Below are 20,841 nucleotides of genomic sequence, written 5' to 3' on the forward strand. Positions count from 1 at the left end.
TTCTGTCCTCTGGGGTGAGGCTGGACTGGGAGGTTGTTGCTTGGAAAGACAGCAAGGCTGCAGTTCAGATGCCACAGAAACAATAGGAGCTAATTATTTCCTCTGATTCTGCTTGAGTACAACACTAATTGTACTCATTAACAGCTTTAGCCTTTCCGCTCTTCCTTGGGGAATAGCACAATTGCCTTTCATTTTGAATAGAGCCTTTGCATCGGGCCTGAGGGGGAGGCTCTGGCTGGAGCTGGGGCACACCTCCTGCCCTGGGCACTCCTCAGCCCCAGGGAGAAGGGGCTGCCGGCGCCAGTTTGGTAGTGACCGCAGAACCAGTAGCCCCTGGGGGAGAAATATCAGCCTTGGGGATCAGGAGACCTTCAGCCTTACGACTCCAACTGCAAATTCCTTGTGTTGTTATTGAAGCCTAGACTGAAAGCAGCCAGGACTGGCAGAGAAGACAGCCTGAAGTATTCTTCTGAGGGGCTTTGTTTTCCACATTGAGGGTTTCGGTCCGAGGCAGTAGCACGGTGACTGATGACTGCCTGCTCCCCATGGCCACACAGCTTGTGCTTGCTGGCATCTGGCTGGACAGGAGCACAAGGCAATTTCCCTGGCTGTAGCATCACTCTTAGTGTTTCTCGAGACCCCACGGTCCTATTCCTGTTCCTGCCGCTTGTTTCCCACCAGCTTTCAACCAAATGCTCTTTCCCAGGCGCAGTTTGTTTTCCCTGCTGTGATCAGGTACTACTACGGCTGCTACTTAAAATTCCTTTTAAATACAACTCTCCCCTGCTGCTCTCTGGTATTTGTTAGGGGGATTTAGTTGTAATTACATTTTGGCAATCTAAGCAAAAATAGCCCAGCAAGGCAAGGCTGAAATACTAGCTGCAGGCTCCTTTTATCCACAGCGCGTTTAGCTTCTTGCAGATGACATCACTTAGGGTTTTAGTCCTGTTGTTGTGCCCAGCTGCGTGTCGCGTCCACCTCTGCTATTTCATGTACTCGCCCACTTCTTGCTTCTCATGCCCTGCGTCTAAGCTGGTGCTGATGGGCGCAGGCTTGCTATTAAATCTGAAAATGCTGCAGTCCTGCTGTGCTCGCCCTTAAATACTCATTGCGAGAGAGATGCAGAAGAGCCCTTCCCCTGAGGCTGTGCCTCCCGCTGCCGCTGTGGTTGAGCTGTGGAGGAACTCAGCACCAGTTCCTCTTGCTCAGGGAGCGAGCTGGCTGGGACCTGGAGTTTGCCCTCTTGAATGCTATGAGGCTTCTTGAGGGCAGAAGAAAACTGGTGTTCTTTGATCGATGCGAAGCACTGGATTTGGTGCTTCCACTGGCTTGGGGAGGGATGGAGCCAGACTGGTTCCTGAGCAGTGCTTTTGGGTTGTGATCTATTGTGTCCTGCCAGTAAGTGATGAAAAGATAGCCACGGGGTTGCCTGGGAGGGGAAGCAGCCTCTGTCAGAAGGAGGTTTCAGATCCTCTTCTGATAGCAAGCCTGAGTAGGAGCCTCAAATCTGCGGTGAGTCTTGACCTTCCCTGCTCTCTTCATCCCGAAGGCTTTGTCTGCCCTTAAACTTGTTCAGACCCCTGTGTAGTTTCCTTTGAGGAAACCAGCAGCACTTTGAACCCCTTCAAGCTACGGAGCCCATCCCCAGGGCTTTGCTTTCCCCAGGGGGTGCTGAGCTGTGGCAGGCTTGCGAACCCTGGCTGTCTGCCTACAGCTGGTCAAGCAGGAGCTGACGGCTGGGCTGGGGTTGTCCGGTTCAGGGAATGATGGTGGGGAAGCTCGCAGGGCTGGGGACGCTAGGCCAGGGCACTCGGTCCCTTCGGCTACCGTGGGACTGGGGACAGGACATCACTGTGTGTGGCTGTGGGGAGACAGAGGTGTAGGGCTGCCACTCACCAGCGAGATGGCCATGGCCTGGAGGAGTTTCATGCCCCAGGACCTGGTCACCTCACCCAGATCACAGCCAGGGGGCTGTGCCCATGCCCAGGCCGGTGGGTGCCATCCCTGCTGCTTGGTGCCAGCCTGGAGGTCTGGGTCCACCTGGTTTCTGTGCATTATGCACCTCTGGGGACGGGGCAGGGAAAGCCACCTTGCAGAGAGCACGGGGCAGGCTGGCACAGCCGGACGGGTGGCTCCTGGCTGTGTCCATGCTGTGAGCACCCAAGAGTCATGTCTCAGCTGCTGGGCGTTCGCTTCTCCCCTCTGTCCATGCCCTCACCTCTGGCAGCGCCAGCAGCCGGTTGCTGGCAGTATGCAGCTCATCTCCAGCAGCAACAGAGGCAGCTGGTGCCGGGCTGGTGGAGGCACGGCACGTCCCGGAGCTGGCTGCGGGCAGCACGGGCTGGAGCACAGAGGAGCAGACGCAGGCAGCTGGCAGCCACGAGGTAAGCAGCGGGGGGGGCACAGAGCTGAGATCCCCACCAGCCCTCGGGCGCTCTTCCACAGGGCTCCCTCGCCCTCCGTGTCCCCCTCTGCACGACCACGACTGCTCGGGCAGCTTGGCTCTGTTTCCCCCTTGTCACTCCGCTCAGCACCTTCACGGGGCGCTGGGACAGGGCTGTGTGGCTCAGAGGTCTGTGGCCAGCATGTACAGGTGGCAGGCGGTGCCGTGTCTGTCCCCAGCTGGGTGCCAGCCCTCAGGGGGGGTTGTCCCCCAGGGGTAACCCCAGCGGCGGGCACAAAGAAGCCACAGGAGCCCGCAAGACTGCCATGAGGTTTACTTCCACGTTCAGCACAACCACGGCCACAGTGTGCTCCCCATCTCCCCCGCAGCAGGGGGGTGACAGAGCCCTGCCACCCCGGTCCCCCTCCAGCGCTGTGCTTGGCTCCAGGAGCTGCTGCACCCACAGCCAGGCACGTAGATTTGGGGACATCCAGCCCCTGGCATCGTCCATGGAGCCAGTGTCAGGGGGCTGTCGGGTGTCACTGGGGCAGGTACAGCTTGGGGTCCCTGGGGAAGGGCAGGGCGGGCGCCTGGTTGAAGTGAGCCATGAGGAAGATGCCGACGGTGCCGCACACGAAGAGGGAGGCCATGATGAAGAAGCAGACGCGGTCGATCACCCGCCCCACCAGGATCCACTCCTCGTTCTCCTGTTGGCGCGCATCGAGGGGGCGCTGAGGGCTTGTCCTCGCCCCCCCTGCCCACCCCCCCGTGCTGCCCCGGCCCCGACTCACGCTGTTGAAGTCGTTCTGCTCCCGCGTGGCATTGGCGATGTGGTTGCAGGCATCGACACAAGCACGGATCTCGGGGCCTGCCTCCTCCAGGCTCTGGCAGAAGTCCTGAGCGTAGCCGCTATCCAGCCCACGGCCTGCGGGCACACGGCCCGAGGCACCGGTGAGCACCCAGCAACCTGGCACATCACCCAGGGGAAACGCCAGCCCGCCTGGGGCACTCACCGATCTTCTCCAGCACGGTTTTCATCAGCCCGTCCCTCTCCTTCTGCTTCTCGAAGAGCAGCTCGGTGCGGGCTTTCCAGAGCATGTACTCGTCGGCTTTCACCATCAGCCCCAGGGAGCTGCGTCGCCGGGAGGCTCGTGGTGGCCCCGGCGCCTCCTCCGGCATGTGCATGCCCAGGTAGCGGGGCAGGAGGTGCAGACACACCTGGGCACAGAGTCACCCCAGGGTCCTGGTCCCCTGACACCACCCAGGGCACCCAGTGGGTGCAGTTGGGTCCCAGTATATTGTCCCCAGAGCGCCCCTGTGCCACCGGGCACCAACTGCTCCCCAGAGCTCAGTAGTGGCTTAGAGGGGGGCAGTGGCGCAGCGTGGTGCCTTGGGGACATCTGGGGGTCCCTGCCTTGGGTTAAGGCATGCCTACAGAGTAGGGCAGACCACAGACACCCCCCCCTTAATCCCCACGTGTAAGGGCCAGGGGGCCGGAGGCAGGTACCTGGCGCACCCTCTGGGACATGGAGTGAGTGTTGGGCGTTCTCAGCGAGACGTTGAGGACGATGACGGCGTTCACCACGATCACCACCGTCACCACCATGAGGAAGGTCAGGTACCTGTGAAGGGGGTACAGGGCCTCAGCTGCCATGCGGCCGCTGGGCTACAAGCTATGGTAGTGGGGATTGGGGTGGAAACTGGTGGAAACGCGGTAGCCCTGTGTCACTGCACGTGGAGGGTTGGAACGTCCTGCCTGTGAGCCTTGGCTCCCTCTCCCCTTCCTGCTGTGGCAATTTGCCCAGGATATGAGCAGATAGGGAAGATTTCCATGCCTGGGTCCTGTCCAGGGGAACTGGCACCCAGACACCCCCGCTGGCACAGAGTGACCCCATCCCCTTGTGTCACTTACTTCCCGATGAGCGGCACCGCCTGGGAGGTCTCAGGCACCTTCTGGGCGATGAGGAAGAGGAAGACGGTCTGGGCCAGGAGCACGTTGATGGAGACAGTGCATTTCTGCCCGCCCGCTGCCGAGGAGGGACAAAGGGGAGGCTTGGCGGGGGGCAGCGGCGTGGGCACGGCGCTGCTTTGGCAAAGGGCCTGCCCAACAATGAACCAACCAAGTCCTGCATGGCAGCTTAACCCGGGGGTACCCAAAAATTCATCCCAAACCCCAAATATCTCTGAAGTGGAGCAGCTGGGGATGAACATCCCGGTGCCCACCACCAGCACAGCACCAGCGTACCTTTGGCGGGCAGAAAGTAGACGAGCACGGCCATGGAGGAGATGAGGACGCAGGGCACGATGATGTTGATGATGTAGAAGAGGGGCTTGCGCTGGATGATGAGGTAGAAGACCACCTGCTGGTACTGGGTGTCGTCCGGGGTGAAGTGCCCCGAATTGATGATTTTCCGTGCAGGGCGGTGCTTGATGGCCCACTCGCCGTTCTCTGCCACGCAGGGATGTCACCACGTGAGTCCTCGTGTCCCGCTGGGGACACTGCCAGCACCCAGCGTGGGTGGGAGGAAGAGGAGGGCTGGGCACGACGTGGGGAGAGGTGCTAGGGCCACAATGAGGGGGCAGAGGAGGGCGATGAGCACCGAGGGGTGCTCCAAAATACCCCTGAAAGCTACGGGAGGGGGAACCGACGGGGCACCAGGGGTCCCTCGGGGACAGGGGCTCCCAGGATGAGTTACGTGTGGGGCTGGGAGTCCCCCCCAGTGCCCTGCCACCGGGGAGCCGTGGGGGAAGCCGAGCGTGACGCTTTATTAAGGCGCGTTGTTTTCCCCCGCCGTCTGTGGGAGCGATAGATTTTTCCCAATCAAGATCGCAGCTCGGGCCGGTAATGAAAAAATAAATCTCTCCGCCCGAAAAGCATTTTGTTCCTTCACTATGCAATTAAAATGTGATGGAAAACGTCATCGTTTGGCCGTGACAGCTACGTTCCCAACATCAATCAAGCTGCCGGGAGCAGCGCTCTCCGGGAGGGACTGCCAGGCGGTGAGAGCCGCGAGCCGGGGGGGTTGGAAAAACAAATCTCTCCCCCGCTCCCGCTTCCACTAATAACTTAAGTACCCATGTAATGGCAAGGGCTGCTCATAGCCTCTCCCCCCCCCCCCACCGCCCTGAATTTGGCAGCCAGCAGCATTGCAGCAGGCCGCTGGGCGCCCCCAGGGTGGGCTGCTCGTGTTTTGGGGGGGCGTGGGGCTACCTGTGAAGGCCTCGGGGTCGATGGAGATCCACTCCACGGTCTGGCCTTCCTCCACCGTCAGCAGCAGGTTGATTTCATTGGCGCTGTAGGTCTGGGATCTGGGGAGGGACAGGTGGCATGCAGCAGGCCAGCCAGGGAAGGGGGTGACAAAGTGCCACCAGGTCCCGCTGGCCACCTCCTGCTTTTTTGGCCACTTGGCTTGGCTCAGGAGCCCCTCACCTCCTGGTGGTCACGGGGTGGCAGGGGACAGCTTGGTGGCACTCGCCCGCTCCGGGGCTCATCGCGAGACACCTGCCTTGGGGACAACGGGGGACCTGTCCCCCTGGGGCCCCCCCACCCCCCCGCAGGGTGCTTACTGGAAGACCATGGTGCAGTTCTGCCAGTCGAAGGGGAAGTAGGTGACGTGGATGGCGCAGGAGCTGCGGTAGATGGCGGGGGGCAGCCAGTAGATGCTGCCGTCGGGGGACACCAGCACGTTGGTGTAGAGCGTGATCTCGAACGTCCCGTCAATGCTGGGGGGGGGGGGGAAAGGGTGGGCTCAGCCCCACACGGTGCCCACGGGGCGGCTGTCACCCTGCGTGTGGGGAGGTGACGCTGCTGCACCCCGGAGCGGCCTCACTTGTTCTCCAGGACGATGTCGGGCAGCCAGACCATGGTGGAGGGCACCCGCAGCAGCTGGATGTTGTCGTAGTTCTCGGGGTCCCACCGCAGGCGGTAATCGGACCATTGCTGGGCAAGGGGAGCAAAGAGGGGGGGGTCACAGCACCCCCCGGGGCTGCCTGTCCCGTGTTGTCCCCAAAACGGGCACAGCAGGGAGCACCCACAAAAGGGGGTGTGGGTTACGGTGCCAGCCCACCACGAGGTGTAAAGGTAACCGGGGGGGGGGGGGTCCTGTCTGAGGTCTCACCATCTCGATCCAGACGTTGGTGGTGAGGGTCTCCTCCCGCTCATTCTGGCAAGCAAGGAAGGGAGGAGGTGGCTTTAGCTCCCTGCCCACCTCTGCCCCCCTGCATGGGGACAGATCCCATCCCACCAGGGCCACCTGGGTCCCTGCAGCACCACCCCAGCACCCCAGGTTCATGTTCCCACCCGGTGCTGGGGGCTGGGGGGGGGTCTCACCAGGGAGATGAGGTTGGTGAGGGTGAGCTTGAGGGTGACATCGATGACTTGGTCCCCGCGCAGGGCCGGGCGCAGGTGCCGGTTGTAGTTGGTCATCAGGTCCTGGAGCAGCTTCTCCTCCTGGTTCCTGCAGCTCACGCCTGGGGGGGGGCACGCAGCGCCGTGGGGGCACCCCAGGGTGGGGATGGGGGGGCTGGTGCTGCCCCTGGGGGCTGCTGGCATGGCTGGGGGGGGGGTGTGCATGGGGAGGGCGTGCACACACCGCTGAAGGTACCCAGCAAACAGGGCATGGGGACACCCCAAGGGGGAGAGTGCATGGAGCTGTGCACCCATGGGTGACAAGCCCCCAAGGACAAAGACGGTGGAAGGGGGGGACCGGGTGCCCCCCCCAGCACTCCCGCCACCACCCCAGGGTGGGCACCCCTTACCTGCCAGGGTGCAGAGGGCGAGGAGGAGGCCGCGCATGGTGGAGCCGTGGGGCGCAGGGGCTGGGGCTCCGCTCGGCCGCCTGCACGCCGACCTTCTGGGCCTGGCGCCCGGCGGGATGGGACAGCTGTCCCCGTCCCCGTCAGCTGCTCCCAGCAGCAATGCGGGACAGGGAGGGGTGGGAGGCAGCCCGTGTCTCATCCTGTCCCCCCCCCCTCCCACCACCAGCAGAGTGATGGCGGTGTGCTGGGCAGCTCCCGTGGCGTTTTGTGCCGTTGGTGGGGTGTGGAAGTGGGGTTGGGGCCAAAATGAGCTCTGGGCTCAGTTCCCCCATGTCCCCCAGAAAAGGATGTATTGCCCCATAGTGGAAACCCACACAGCCATGGGTTATGGAAAGGGGGTGCCCCCTGTAAACACCTCCAGCGGTGCCCTGTGTCCCCCCAGCAGTGACTGGTGGCCCCCAGGGCAGGCAGATCCCCTCAGCTCGGCCTGGGGAGCAGTGCCCACCCCAAGGGTCTGAAGCTTGCCCGGCCCCATGTCGGGGGAAGCAGCACATTCCTGGCTCAGCGGAGAGGATGTGGCAGCTGTCCCAGGCCACCACCGGCAGGGGGGACGTCAGCTGTGCCCCCTGAAACCGGAGCCCTGGCCTGACGCTGCTGAGCCGGGGAAGAGGACATCCCCTGGGCCCCAGCCACGCGTTGCAGGATGGGGGAGACCTTTGGGGGTCTGGCTGGGGGTCTTGGCCCCCTGTAGTCGTAGCCCAGCACCAGAACACCCAGCAGCACCCATCCCCTGGGTGGGCATCGCCCCCTCCCATCACACACCCAGTGCTCGGCACTTAGGGTGGGACGCCGAGAGCTGCACCCCGTGGCGAGAAGCACCCAGCTTTATTTCCCCGAGCCACAGCGGGGTGAGCAGAGAGGACCCCTCCTCCCGGCCACCCTAGATGTAGCGCTTGTTCTCCTCCCGGTAGTCGTAGGGGTCTCCGGAGAAGGGCAGCGGCGGCGGGTGGTTGTAGATGCCCATGAGGAAGATCCAGAGCGTGCCCACCACCAGCGTCGGGGTGACGAGGAACAGGCAGAGGCGGTCCAGGGTCCGGGCCACGCGGTTCCAGTTGTCCTTCTCCTGGGGAGGGAGCCAGGAGCAGGGCAGCGGGGGCACGGTGGGCATGGGGAGCCCCCCTCCACCCCGCCATGCCCGTGGCCCCCACCTCGTTGTAGCTGTTTTTCTCCCGCATGTGCTTGACGATGAAGTTGGCACCGTCAACGGCGGGTTTCAGGTGCTCGTAGAGCTGCTCCTCGCTCGTGCCCGCTGGTGCCAAGCCTGGGGGGCAGGAGAGCCCTGAGCTGGGCTCTGGTGGGCTGCCCCAGAGGGGACAGCCACCCTTCCCATGTCCCCCCCTGTCCCCACAGAGAGGGGCTGAGGCTCACGAGCAGGGGTGATGCGGCTGGCGAGCCCATGCCGCTCCGACTGCTTCTCGAACATGAGCTCGCTGCGGGACTTGACGCTGTAGTACTCCTCCGCCTTGGCGATGTAGCCGGCCGAGCTGCAGCGCCGGATGCACGGGGCGCCCGCCGCGCTCCCCGCCGGCTGCGACATGCGCAGCAAGCGGGGCAGGCTCTCCAGGAACACCTGGGCACGGGACGTCACCATGTCCCCACTTTCTGTCCCCAGGCTGGGCACACGTGGCCCAGATGGGACACCCCGGGGCCATGATGCACGGTGCCACCCCTGCGCCCCCCCGTGCCCTGCGCCCCTCACCTCTCTGACCCAGTCGGACATGATGTGGGTGCTGGGGGTGCGGAAATGGAAGTTGAGGACCACGACGCAGATCACCACCACGGCCGTCACCAGCAGCATGATGAAAAGCAGGTACCTGGGGTGGGGGGCACAGACCTGGGGCTGGCATTGCCACAGGGGATGGGGACGTGCAGGGCCACCCTGGGGACCCCGAGATGCCTTCGCTGTGCCCTGCGGTGCCCAGGACTCACTTGCCGATGAGGGGGATGGCGTGGGAGGTCTCAGGCAGGCGCTGGGAGACGAGCAGGAGGAAGACAGACTGGGCCAGGAGCACCGAGATCACCAGGGTCATCTTCTCACCACCTGGAGAGCAGGTGAGCTCGGGGCGACCCTGCCGCAGGTCCCCCTCCCAGTGTCCCACCAGAAAGGGCCCCATATGGGGTTTTCTGTTGTATGAGTAGCACAAGGTCCCACTTGGGTTATCCTACACCCTGCTCAAGGGTGCCTGGCTGGGAGGGCAGGGTCCTACACCGGGATGTCCTGGTGCCAGGATGTCCCCATGCTGGGCATTGGGGTGCCCCCATGGCCTAAGGCAGTTATGGGACATGGGGTGTTCCCACGCCCCCGGTGCAGGAGCCCCGGGGCCACTCACTGTCAGCCGGCAGGTAGAAGACGAGGATGGCCATGAAGGCGATGAGGACGCAGGGCGTGACGATGTTGATGACGTAGAAGAGCGGCTTGCGCTTGATGATGAGGTAGAAGGTGATGTCCTGGTGCTCGCTGCTCTCGGGGGGGTAGCTGGGGTGGATGTTCTTGCGGGCCGGGCGGTGGATGATTTCCCACTCGCCGTTCTCTGTTGGGACACGTGGGCCATCCTCACCACCCCCAGCAGCACGCGGGTACCAAGGTGCCCCCAGCCCCATACGGGGTGTTCCCGGCTGCCACGGGACACGGCAGAGAGCACCAGCGCTACCTGTGAAGCCTTCGGGGTCGATGATGATCCACTCCACCCGGTAATACTTTTCCGTCTCCGGGTCGCTCTCCTCCTTCAGGTGCATGCTGATCTCCTGGGCGTTGTACGCCAGCGAGCTGGGGGGGGGGGGACAGGCGGTGAGGGGCTGCACCCACCTGCTCCATCCTCCATCCGGGGGGTCCTGAGTCCCCCCCATGCTGCACCCCAACAGCAGTGGGCACCACGGGGTTGGGGACCCAGCTGCTTGCCCACCCTCCAGCCCCTGGCACCTGAACTTGAGGGTGCAGTTCTGCCAGTCGAAGGGGAAGAAGTCGACGTTGATGGGGCAGGCGCTGCGGAAGATGGCGGGCGGCAGCCAGTAGACGTAGCCGGTGTTGTAGACCAGCACGTTGCAGTAGTAGGCGACCTCGAAGAGCCCGTCGTTGCTGCGTGGGGGAAAAGAGAGGTGGCAGCAGGGTGAGGGAGAGCCCTGGGCACCGGGGACGGCTCTGGCCGAGGCTGCTCGCCCGGGGAGGGTGGGGAAGGGAAATTGAGGCACGGCTCACTTGTTCTCTAGGACTATCTCAGGCAGCCACAGCATTTCTGGCCGCAGGCGGAGCACCTCGATGTCCCCAAACTCGGATTTGTTCCACTGTAGGCGGTAATCGGTCCAGCCCTGGTGGGGGACAACCCCGGGTCACCCCCTCACCACACCAGGCCACCCCATGGCCCAGGGCACCGCTGATGCTGTGACACCCAGGGTGACAGCACGGGGACAGTGGCCATAGCACTGCGTGGGGACACTGCTGGGATGACAGAGGGGTCTGGGCAGGAGGTTGGCAGTGCCAGGCCCCTGTCCGCTTTCCCCTGCTGTCCCTACTCACTTGTTCGAGCCACACATTGGTGGTGAGCGTCTCATCCACCTCTTTCTGCAACGACAGTGGGGGGCACGGAGATGCCACAACTATCCCCAGGACCCCCCCCCCAACCCAAACAAGCCTTTTTGGGGTGCAGCCAGCCCCCCGGCACGGTGGCGGGTGCTGCCTGCTGGGGCTCACCAACGAGATGAGGTTGGAGAGGGTGAGGGCCAGGTAGACGTCCACGACCTGGTCAGTGGAGACGACGGGGCGCAGATCCTTGTTGTAGCCCCTCTCCTCGAAGAGGTAGTGGATGAGCCGCTCCTCCTGGTTAACGCAGAGCCCGCCTGGGGGGCGCGGGGTCAGGCAGAGCCATAGGGGGCTGGGGGTTGCTGGGCCTCCCCCAGCAGGGATGCCCAGCAAGGGCAGGGCAGGGCAAGGATGGAGGGGACAGGAGCTGGCCAGGACGCTGCACATCGGTGACATGCGGGGGCACTGAAGGGGGCACCTAGGTGTGGTGCATGGGCACAGGATGTGCAGGGGTGGTGCACACGTGGGGACGCATGGGCACACATGGACACAGGGACATACAGACACCTGGACACAGACCCAGCACATGCACAAGGTACCGGTGCAGACGCAGCATCACCGAGCACATGTAGATGGATGCACACATGGACACACGGACACGGACCAGGATGTGTAGGGACATGTTCAGGGATGCAGAGCTGCTGTGCACACAGACAGGCACACACAGGGGCACACAGACACGTGCACGGAGGCAGCAGCAGCGTGCACACACACCCACAGACACCTGCACACATGCAGGGACACAGACACAGTGACACAGTGCGCACAGACAGACGGACACATACACGGTGAGGACACAGCTCCGGGTAGGGAGGCACAGGGGATGCTCAGTGACAGGTCCCTGCCGGGTGGTGCCCAAAACGCAGCCGTGGGGACACACATACCCAGCTTGGACCCTGCCACCATCACCCCCCAGCCCCAACCCCATCGTGGGGGCCCAGGAACCCCCTGCACCCCAATCCCCCAGACCCATGGCCCCGCTCACCCGACACCACCAGCGCCCCAAGCAGGGCCAGCCACAGCAGCAGGTCCCCCATGCGGTGCCCGTGGTGCTTTCGCGCCGTGCCAGCTCCTCGCCACCTCCCCGCCTGGCCCGGCCCGGCGGATGTCCGGCCACCAGGATGGACGGTGCCAGGTGCCGAGGGGGAAGGCTGCCGGCACCGGATACCCGCCGCGGCCCCCTTGTTTCCGGCACCCCCGTGCTCGGAGAAGGGAGACGGGCAGGCACAGCTGGCCTCGCCACCCCACGGTGCCACCTCGTCACCCCGGCGCTGGGAGGAGCAGTCCCTTCCCCACGGCTTGGCGGCCCCAGGGATGCTGCTTGAGGGCAGCACGCATGTTGCCCCACAAGCTGGAGGTGTTGGCACCCACCGGGGGCATGTCCCCTGGGAGGGGGGTTTCGTGTGGGGTGGCAGCTGGGGTGGGCACCGGTGCTGCGCTCTGGGGAAAAGGGTGCTGAGGTGGGCAGGGGTTCCTGACCTTGCTGGGGTCCTCCCCCTGGTAATGGGGGCAGGGCCTGAAGAGGGGGGCATTGCTTGGGGGTGTGAGGTGATGGGGAGGGTAAAAAAAAAATCTACTGGAAAATAGAGCCCTTCTTTATTGAAAAATAAACCTTTCTCTGTACAAATAAATAACAGTCTGGGTGCCTGTGGGGAATACAGCGTGTGCGGGGGTCTTGCTAAGTTGGGGGTGCCAGGGAGAGGAGGGCTGAGGACCCCAGCTGAGATGCTCCAGGTGCCCCCCATCACCCCAGGAGGTTGGTGGGAGGAGGGAAACTGATGCACAATGGGGGACAAAGGAGTGGGAGAGCCTGAGCGGTGGGGGGGGAGTTGAAAGACGTGACAGACCCCATCCCCGGCCAGCACCCCTAGGTTTTCAAAGCCTCGAGAGCCAAAGCGACGAGGCCAGGCATGCTGCGGGCCAGCGAGTCGCTCTCCAGCCCCACGAGGCCGGCGAAAGCCGTGGGGCGGCCGCCCACCGTGGCCCGAACCTGCGCCCGGTACAGCCCCTTGGCGTTTTTGGAGCCCAGGTCCACCAGGATCTGCCAGGGGAGGAAAACACCGTCAGCCTCAGAGCGGGGGGACATGTTGCTGGCAAGCTGGGGACAGTGAGGTGCCGGGGGTGGCCGCCGCACGCACGCACCTCCTGGAAGGTCATGGCCAGGTCCGGCTCCGGCACCCGCAGCACCCATGCGTACAGCTCCTGCAGCGCGCCCACCCGCAGCGCCGAGGCGTTGAGGCCAGGGCAGGCTGCGGCCCCTGGGGGAGGACAGGAGAGAGATGGAGATGGGGTCGGGGAGCAGGTGGGGGCACTGCGCCGCCACCAGCCCCAGGGTGCAAAGCCGAGGCTGGGTTTGCCATCTCCGGCGTCCCTGTGGCATCCCGCAGCACCTGGGGGCTGTGGGGTGCTTACCTCTGCCCACACCTGCCTCCTCCTCCTCTTCCTCTTCTTCCTCCTCCTCCTCCAGCCCAGGCTGTGTGGGCACCAGCTCACGCTTCTCCCTCGGCACCAACCCTGCGTGAAAACCCCGTTGGGGATGCTGCCGGTGGCCACTGCCTGGGCACAAAGCTGGGTGGAAATCAGCCCCAGCCCCCCCCCAAGGGCTCACGGTTTGGTGTAGGGATCCCCGATGGCTCTCTGGGTGCCTGCCTCTGCTGCGTGGCTTCCAGGGGGGTGTCGAGGTCCAGCTCTGCCCGGAGCTGGGCCAGGAAGGCTCTGCCCTGTCCCACCAGCTCCTCCACCTCCTCCTCGCCCTGCTGCAGGGAAGGGAAGGGGGACAGGGCAGGCAGTGGGGTTTGGTCCCTGCTGGCACTGTCACCGGAGGGGCAGGGGGTTCCCCCCATCCCATCCCTCTCCAAATACCTGCAAGAAGAGCCACGTCTCCCCGGGGAGCTGCTGCCCATCTGGGGTGGGTGCCGGGGGGCTGCCCCCGTCCATGGCCCTCAGCGCCTGCACCCAGTCCTGCAGCCGGGGCCCCACAGCCCCAAAGAGCCCTGCAAAGGGGGGTGGCTTTCCGGCCCCCTGCCTGCAAGCACAGGCAGCTCAGGACAGGGGACAGCTCAGGCAGGCACCCGGTGGCAGCCGTCCCTTGGGCACTGCCACCTCCTGTGCCCCCCTGGTGGGACCTGGTTATGGGAAGAGCAGGACCCCACTGCCTTGAGCTGTCCCCAGAAAGCCATATCAGCGCCTATGGGTATCTTGCCCACCTCCCCAAAATCTACAGCCCTCATGGCCCACCATGCCCTTGTGTCCCCCCTTACCTGGTGGGGGGTCTCCGGGGTCCCTCTGCCTTGGGGCTAGGCTGGTCCCCTGCCACAGCCACGTCTGTGGGGACAAGAAGGGGACAGGACGGACAAGGTGTAGGGGTGCCCGAGCCACCAGCACGAGGGTGGCGTGTCCCCACAGGGCCATGGGGTGGCACAGCGCGGGCGGGTACCTGAAGCATCCCTGCGGACACGGGTGGGGAAGAAGTGCCCGTAGATCTTGCCCAGGAGCTGGGGCAGGGCGCGGGTGAGGAAGGAGAAGTCGACCTGGTTCCGAATGAAGTCCCCGGCCCGGCGCAGGAGACCCACCAGCGTCTGGGCGTAGGAGTGCAGCTCTGGGGGCGCAGCAAGAGAACCACGTCCCTGGCACCGTGCCGGCACGGCATGCCCCCCCTGTCCCCAGCCAGACACAGCCCCCGTGCCCTGGCGTTGTCTCACCGCATCGCCTCGCCCGGGCACGGCAGGTCTCCTCAGCAAGGCGGGCGCAGGCGGCCTGGCCCAGGGCTGCCCGGCAGGACCCCGCGTAGAAGGAGCAGAGGCGGGTGCGCTCGGGGGGCTGCCACTCAGGGGGCAGCTGCGACAGGGCCAGCAGCTCGAAGCAGCTCGGTTCCCGGCTGCCAGGGGCGGCTGCGAGGACACCGGGGCTGCCGTAAGCTGCTGAGCCCCCACCCATCACCTTGGGGGATCCCCGTGGCACCCCTTCCCACTGCCGTCCCGTGCCCCTCGGACACTCACAGTCCATCTGGAGGCTGAGCCAGTCCGCGAAGGCAGCGACGCGGGTGTAGACGCCAGGTTTGCCCCTCTCACCGCACCCGTCGCCCCACGAGGTGATGCCGTAGAGGACAAAGTGGCGCGAGGAGGGGTCCTGGCACGCCAGCGGGCCCCCCGAGTCGCCCTGCAGGGGGATGCCCGTACATCAGTGGGGAGCACCGAGCGCGCCGGGAGCCTGGCTGTGCCGTGCCAGCGCCGTGTGCTCACCCCGTGCCCAGGGGGTTGCCGTGCTGGGAGGGGAATTACCTGGCAGGAGTCGATGCCCCCGGACAGGTACCCGGCACAGAACATGGTGCTGGTGAGCAGCTCCCTGCCCAGGGCGCCCCGGCATGTCTCCTGGCTGAGCAGGGGCACCTGTGCCTCCATCACCACCTCGGCCGACGGCCCCTCTGCCAAGCAAGGCACCCGTTTTGGGGTCCCCTCTGCCTGGCCCCCTCTTTTGGGGTGCCTGCACGCTCCCCTCTTTTGCACCCTTGGCTCGGCGCCGGGCACTGGGGAGGGGGTGGCACCCAAGTGCGGCACCCAACCTCTCCGCCAAGGGGGACACCCCACTGACCCCGTGGGTGCCGGGTGGCACCTACCTTCATAGAGGGACCCCCAGCCCGCGATGTAGCAGGGGGTGCCGGGGCTGGGCTCCGCGGGGCCACTGGGCAGGCACACGGGGCTGACGGTGGCTGACGGGGCCAGCGGCACCGCCAGCTCCAGCAGCGCCAGGTCCCCGTGGAACGTCTTGGGGTTGAACTGGAAGGAAAAAGGGTGGGAGCGTGGGTGGGATCCTGGGGTGTGGAGGACTGGTTTGGGGGTGCCCGCCTCCACCTCCACCGACCTTGGGGTGAGGCACGATGCGCCTGACGGGCACTGCACGCTCACCCGGGTCCTGCTTGCCCAGCTCGTGGTCACCCACCACCACCGTCCACGCCAGCTCGTTCTGGGTCCTGGCCGGGGAGGGGAAAGGGGCAGTGATTTGGGGGGGGGGGGGGACAACATCAGTGCCACTCCATGCCCCCTTCTGCAGGGACACCACGTCCCTGTGCCCCTGTGTACCCGGCGAAGCAGTGGGCAGCAGTGAGGACCCAGGCGTGCCCCACCAGCACCCCTCCGCACATCAGCTCCCCGTGCAGCCGCACCGACACCAGCCAGGGCCAGGCCCCCGGGGGGGCCACGCTGCCCCCCATGATCCGTCCTCGGGGGGCCGTGGCATTGACGGGGGGGCCCGCACGGTTCCCGCAGCTCCCTGGCGGACAAAGCTGGGGTGAGTGGTGGGGGTCCCGCCGACGTCCCCCTGTCCTCCACGGTCACCGACGTGGCCGAGGAGGGGGCGGCGGGCGGCCCCCGGGGGGGTCAGGCCGCAGCGGGCGCGCTGTCAAGCCTCATCGTGCTCACGGAGGCGAGCGGGCGGAGGGCCGGGGGCACCCCGCGGCCCGGCAGCTGCCGACGCTAACCTCTGCCCCCCGGCACAGCGGGCAGCCGGGGATGGGGCTGGGGGTTTGGGGGGGGGGCCACCCCGGCTCACCTGGCATCGCCGCCTCTGCTGGTGTATCACTTGGGGTGGCGGCTGCCAGCCCTGTGGGGACAGGTTGTCACGGTATGTGGGGACGTTTCCCCCCACCCCGGTGTCAGCACCGTGTCCCCGCTGTCCCCAGTTTGCCCCAGTCCCTCCCAGTGCCCCATAGCAGCGCTGCATCCCAAACAAACACCGCTGTCCCGCCCCAGGTGTCCTCGTCACCTCCAGTGACTGTGTCCCCGATCTCCCCATCCGCCCCAGTGCCCCGTTCCCCCAGAAATCCCTGTCCCACCCCAGATTCTCCACCCCTCAATGTGCCTGTGTCCTCAATCTCTCTCTTCCACCCCGTATCTCCCCATCCCACCTCGATCCCTCTGTGACCCCCCCCCAATGCTCCATCCCACTCCAGATCCCCCCCCGTGTCCCAGTGCCCCCACCCCAGCTCCTCCACCACCCCTCGCTGCCCCATCCCAAGTTCCCCATCGCTCCCAATGCCTCCATCCCCCAAATCTCCACATCTCACCCCAGATCCTCCTTCCCCCCCGTTTTCCTACCCCCCAACCTTCCCATCCCACCAGAGAACCCCCATCACCATGCTCCATCCTCCGACCCCAACCCTTCCCTCCCCAAATCCCCCCCCCCCCATCCCACCCCAGCACCCACACCCCATATCCCCTCCAGGCACTCCCAGCTGATGCCCCGTTTGTTATTGTAGGGTCTCCTCTTTCCGGGAGGGGGTCCCCACTCACGGCACTCCTGGAGGCGGCGGAGGCAGCGCTGGGCGCTGAGCAGGGCGCAGCGGGGCTGAGCCCCCCGGGGGGGGCACAGGAGCTGGTAGGGGGCACACGCCTGGCTCAGCGCCCAGTTGCGCCGGGGCAGCTCGGGCAGCGCCTGGGCGTCCAGCAGGGCCTGGCAGCCGGGGGGGACACCGGGGGGCACGGCGGGGGCTGCGGGGACAGAGGGGCTGTGGGTGTCCCTACATCGTCCCTGCACCCTGCCCGCTTCCACCTGGGTCACCCCGGGGCGGGTGGGAAGGGGGAATGGGGGTGGGGGGGGGGCTGCATTGTCTTGTTTTGCTAGGGTCTCCTGGGCGCCGGGTTATGTTTTGGGAGGGATTTTGCTCTTATCAAGCAGTATTTGAGGTAGGGCTTCAGGTTGGGTAGGATCTCAAGAGGATGGGGAACTGTTTGGGTAGGGTGGTGTTTTTGTAGGGTCTCCAGCTGACGTGGACTTTTTTGGGGAGTCTGGGCACTGCTTTGGGGAAGCCCATGGGGGTGAACACCTGTGGGGGGGATATGGTTTGGGTGGGATATGGGCTAGGGGTGGGTAGGGTCTTGGGGGGTTTGGGGTCTCTAGGGGACGCATGGGGCAGTGTTTGGGTAGGGCCCTGGGCAGCGTTTGGGTAGGGTCTCTAGGGGATGGGGCAGTTTTTGGGTAGGGCCGCGGGGGCCGGGACTCACGTGGGCAGCGGCGGGTGGTGTTGGCGCAGGGGGGGAAGAGGCAGGGGGCACAGAGCCCGCAGGCCCCCCGCTGCCGCTGCTGCTCCGCCTGGGCCCGCTCCAGCGCCAGCAGCGCGCTCCTCAGCGCCGCCTCCAGCACCAGCGTCCCCCGGCTCGACAGCGCTGCCGGGGCACATCAGGGCGCTCAGACCCCCCCCGGGACCCCCCCCCACACCGTCCCCAGCCCACCCAGGCTCCCTGCCCTGGTATCTCCATGCTGGTGTCAGGCTGGGCACGGGCACAAACGAGGGCGCACGGCGGGGTGTGAGCGCGGGCAGGTGTGCCCGTGCGTGTGCCCCCCCCCCCGCGTCCCCACGTGGCTGCCCCCGGGGCTGGCACAGGACAAGGGACCCATCCTGGTGCCCCCCCCCCGCCCCAAAAAAGCAAATCCCATGTCCTCCAGCCCCCCGTTAAGCATCCCAAAGCCCCCCCCCCCTACGGATGTCCCCGTGCACTCACCTTGCAGGACGCCGGCTGGCATGGGGTACAGCCCCTGGCCCAGGGGGGCCCCCCCGGCCAGCTGCAGGAGCAGCAGCAGCAGCAGCACGGGGGGGGCCAGGCAGACCCCGAGGCCAGCACCCCGCGGCCTCTTCCCTCCTCGCTCCATCCTGGCCGGGCAACGGTTTTTTTGGGGGGGGGGGGGAATTTGGGGGATAAAAAAGGGGGGGGGAGCCCCAAAAGTGCCCGAGGCGCCGGGGAAGGCGCGGATATATAGGGTGCCCCCCGGGCGGTGGGAGGAGAGAGAGGGGCCAGGGGAGCACAAACAGGCGAGTTCATTAATGTCGCGCCAAGATGCCATCCCGGGGGGGGGTCCGGGGTTGGGGACGCAGCTCGGGGCCTCAATGCCGCCTTTGTTCGACGGGGGCCTCGGGGCGGGCAGCATCAGACGGGCGCTGCGCTCCGGCGCTGCCCGCGGCCCTTGATCATTTTCACGCCGAGCTCGGCCCCGCCAACGGTGCCCCCACACCCCCCCCGCTCCGTCCCGCCACCCCAAATCCGGCCCCGAGCCCTGGGAAGGGGGCAGCTGGGAGCGGGGTTTGGGGGGGGGGGGGGGGGGGGTCGGGGTGCCGGGGGTGGGAGGCGGGTGGGAAACGCGGTGGCGGGCGCTTCAAAGGGGAGCGGGCACCGGGAAGGGGGCTGCGGGAGATGGGGGGCACCGGGGGGCGCCTAGGGGAAGGGAGGGATTGGGGGGGGGGCTTTGTCCCCCGGGAGCGGGGCGCTGGGTTGTGGGAAGGGGCCCCCCCCATGTCTACGGTTTGGTTCGGTGCGTGCCCCACGATTTTGGGGTGTCCCCCTTCCCCATTTGCTGCCTGTGTCCTTTGTAGGGACAGGGATGGTCACGGGGCTGTCACCTCATAGGGGTGCAGGGGGTGCCCGTGACCCCAAACCTGCCCCTGTTAGGGGCAGGGGGTGCCCACATCCCTGGGGCCGTTTGGGGGTCCCCGTGTCCACTTGGGGTGATCATGGGGTGCCTGTGCCCCCATCCCCGTCCCTGTTAGGAATGTTTGTCCCTGTTAGGGGCTGTTTGGGGGTGCCCATGTCCCCGTGTCCGCTTGGGGAGGTCAGGGGGTGCCCGTGCCCCTATCCCAACCCGTTTTGGGGGCACCCATGTCCCCAGACCCACCAGGGAACAGGGAATTGCCTGCACCTCCCTCTCTGCCCTGCTTATGGGGTGCCCACGTCCCCATCTCCGTCCCCATTAGGGACGTGGCTGCCCGTGTCCCCGTGCCCACTTAGGGGGCAGCGGGTGCCCCCGTCCCCATTAGGGCCAGGGGTGCCTCCGTGTCCGCAGCCCCGGCCGTGCCGCGCTCCCCTCCCGCCCCCCCCCCCCGGCCCTAATTGTGCCAGCGGGGCGCCGACAATGCCGCTTCAGTGGCACATCAAAGGCGCGGCGTTGGCGACGCGAGGCCACCGCTGGCACCGCGACAGCCCCACGTGAAAGCCCCCCCGGCTCCCACCTCGGGCCCCCCCTTCCCCGCTCCCCCGGCTGGGGGGGGGGGACACCGCGGGGACACGCTCCCTTGGGTCCCCCGGGGACCGTCCCCGTACCCCGTCCCGTATGGCCCTACCCGAACCGTCCCCTCTTTGCCCAGGTGGCACGGGGTCACTCTGTGCGGTCAACGTTTGGTGCCCACGGCACCGCCGCCGCTGGGATTTGCCCCCGGTCCCACGGCACCGCCGTGCGCCCCCGCTCAGCCCCGTCCCCGGTGCCAACCCCATTAACCTAATTGGCACCGGTGGCGGTGGGACCCCGGGGCCCCGGCTGCGGGGCGGTTGGGGGGGGACGGTGCCCCCCGAGCTGCCCCCAGCCCCGATTGTCCGGTAATTGGCGTGGGCAGCAGAGCCCGGCCGCCACCCTGGCGGCGTGCCCCGGCCGGGGGGGACACGGGGGGGACAAGGGGGGGACATCCTTGGGGGACACATGGGGGGGGGGCACATGGGGGGGACACATGATGGGGACACCAGGGGGACATGGGGGGGACACATGGGGGGACAGCGTGGAGGGACACATAGGGGGACGCTGGGGGGACACATGATGGGGACACAGGGGGGACATATGGGGGGACATATGGGGGGGGACATGGGGGGGACACGTAATGGGGACACTGGGGGGACACTGGGGGGATATGGGGGGACACATGGGGGGACACACCAGGGAGATACATGGGGGGACACTGGAGGGGGACACTTGGGACACCGGGGGGACACCAGGGGGACACATGGGGGGGGGACACATGATGGGGACACTGGGGGGGCACTGGGGACACTTGGGGGGACATCCTGGGGGAACAAGTGGGGGGACACCGGGGGGGACACATGGGGGATACATGGGGAGGGGACACATGGGGGGGACACCGGGGACACACCAGGGGGACACATGGGGGGGGACACCCCGGGGGCACACTGGGGACACCCACCGTCAGTGGGGGTCCCAGGGGTGCCCTGGAGGCGGGGGGGGGGGGGCGAGGTCTCAGCCTGGGCTCGGTGCCGGGGGGGGGGGGGGGGGGGGGGGGCATTTGGGGCTG

At 66.2% G+C, this 20,841-nt stretch overlaps 2 protein-coding genes across 4 annotated transcripts; both read right to left on the minus strand.

Annotated features, from left to right (window-relative positions):
• Positions 1-2,702: 2,702 nt before the first annotated feature.
• On the minus strand, positions 2,703-7,340 carry LOC308199535 (acetylcholine receptor subunit gamma; the record flags this gene model as incomplete). 3 transcript variants are annotated; one of them, XM_080603854.1, is made up of 12 exons in its annotated part: positions 2,703-3,090; positions 3,175-3,308; positions 3,397-3,601; positions 3,891-4,005; positions 4,296-4,410; positions 4,629-4,832; positions 5,595-5,692; positions 5,951-6,106; positions 6,214-6,323; positions 6,502-6,546; positions 6,714-6,853; positions 7,142-7,340. In XM_080603854.1, the coding sequence occupies 12 exons, from the start codon at positions 7,338-7,340 to the stop codon at positions 2,923-2,925; spliced, it is 1,689 nt and encodes a 562-aa protein (XP_080459980.1). In that variant the 3' UTR covers positions 2,703-2,922. The 3 variants fall into 3 exon arrangements, with proteins under 3 accessions (XP_080459980.1, XP_080459979.1, XP_080459978.1); XM_080603853.1 differs by having other exon boundaries at positions 2,703-3,308; XM_080603852.1 differs by having other exon boundaries at positions 6,714-7,340.
• Positions 7,341-8,011: 671 nt separating this feature from the next.
• Positions 8,012-18,768, minus strand: LOC308199522 (uncharacterized protein). Its single transcript, XM_080603822.1, has 24 exons — positions 18,275-18,768; positions 17,777-17,938; positions 17,066-17,263; positions 16,326-16,376; positions 15,857-16,046; positions 15,639-15,747; positions 14,777-15,553; positions 14,480-14,668; positions 14,039-14,376; positions 13,641-13,803; positions 13,387-13,534; positions 12,921-13,292; positions 11,764-12,819; positions 10,890-11,035; positions 10,716-10,760; positions 10,398-10,507; positions 10,122-10,277; positions 9,853-9,968; positions 9,532-9,732; positions 9,131-9,242; positions 8,901-9,015; positions 8,570-8,771; positions 8,350-8,462; positions 8,012-8,264 (listed from the first exon to the last, which is right to left on the minus strand). Exons 1-24 carry the CDS (start codon positions 18,696-18,698, stop codon positions 8,082-8,084), a joined length of 5,676 nt encoding a protein of 1,891 aa, XP_080459948.1. The 5' UTR covers positions 18,699-18,768; the 3' UTR covers positions 8,012-8,081.
• Between the last annotated feature and the right edge of the window lie 2,073 nt (positions 18,769-20,841).

The sequence above is a fragment of the Anser brachyrhynchus genome, assembly GCF_964034855.1.
Source record: "Anser brachyrhynchus genome assembly, chromosome: 9".
Taxonomy (NCBI): Eukaryota; Metazoa; Chordata; class Aves; order Anseriformes; family Anatidae; genus Anser; species Anser brachyrhynchus.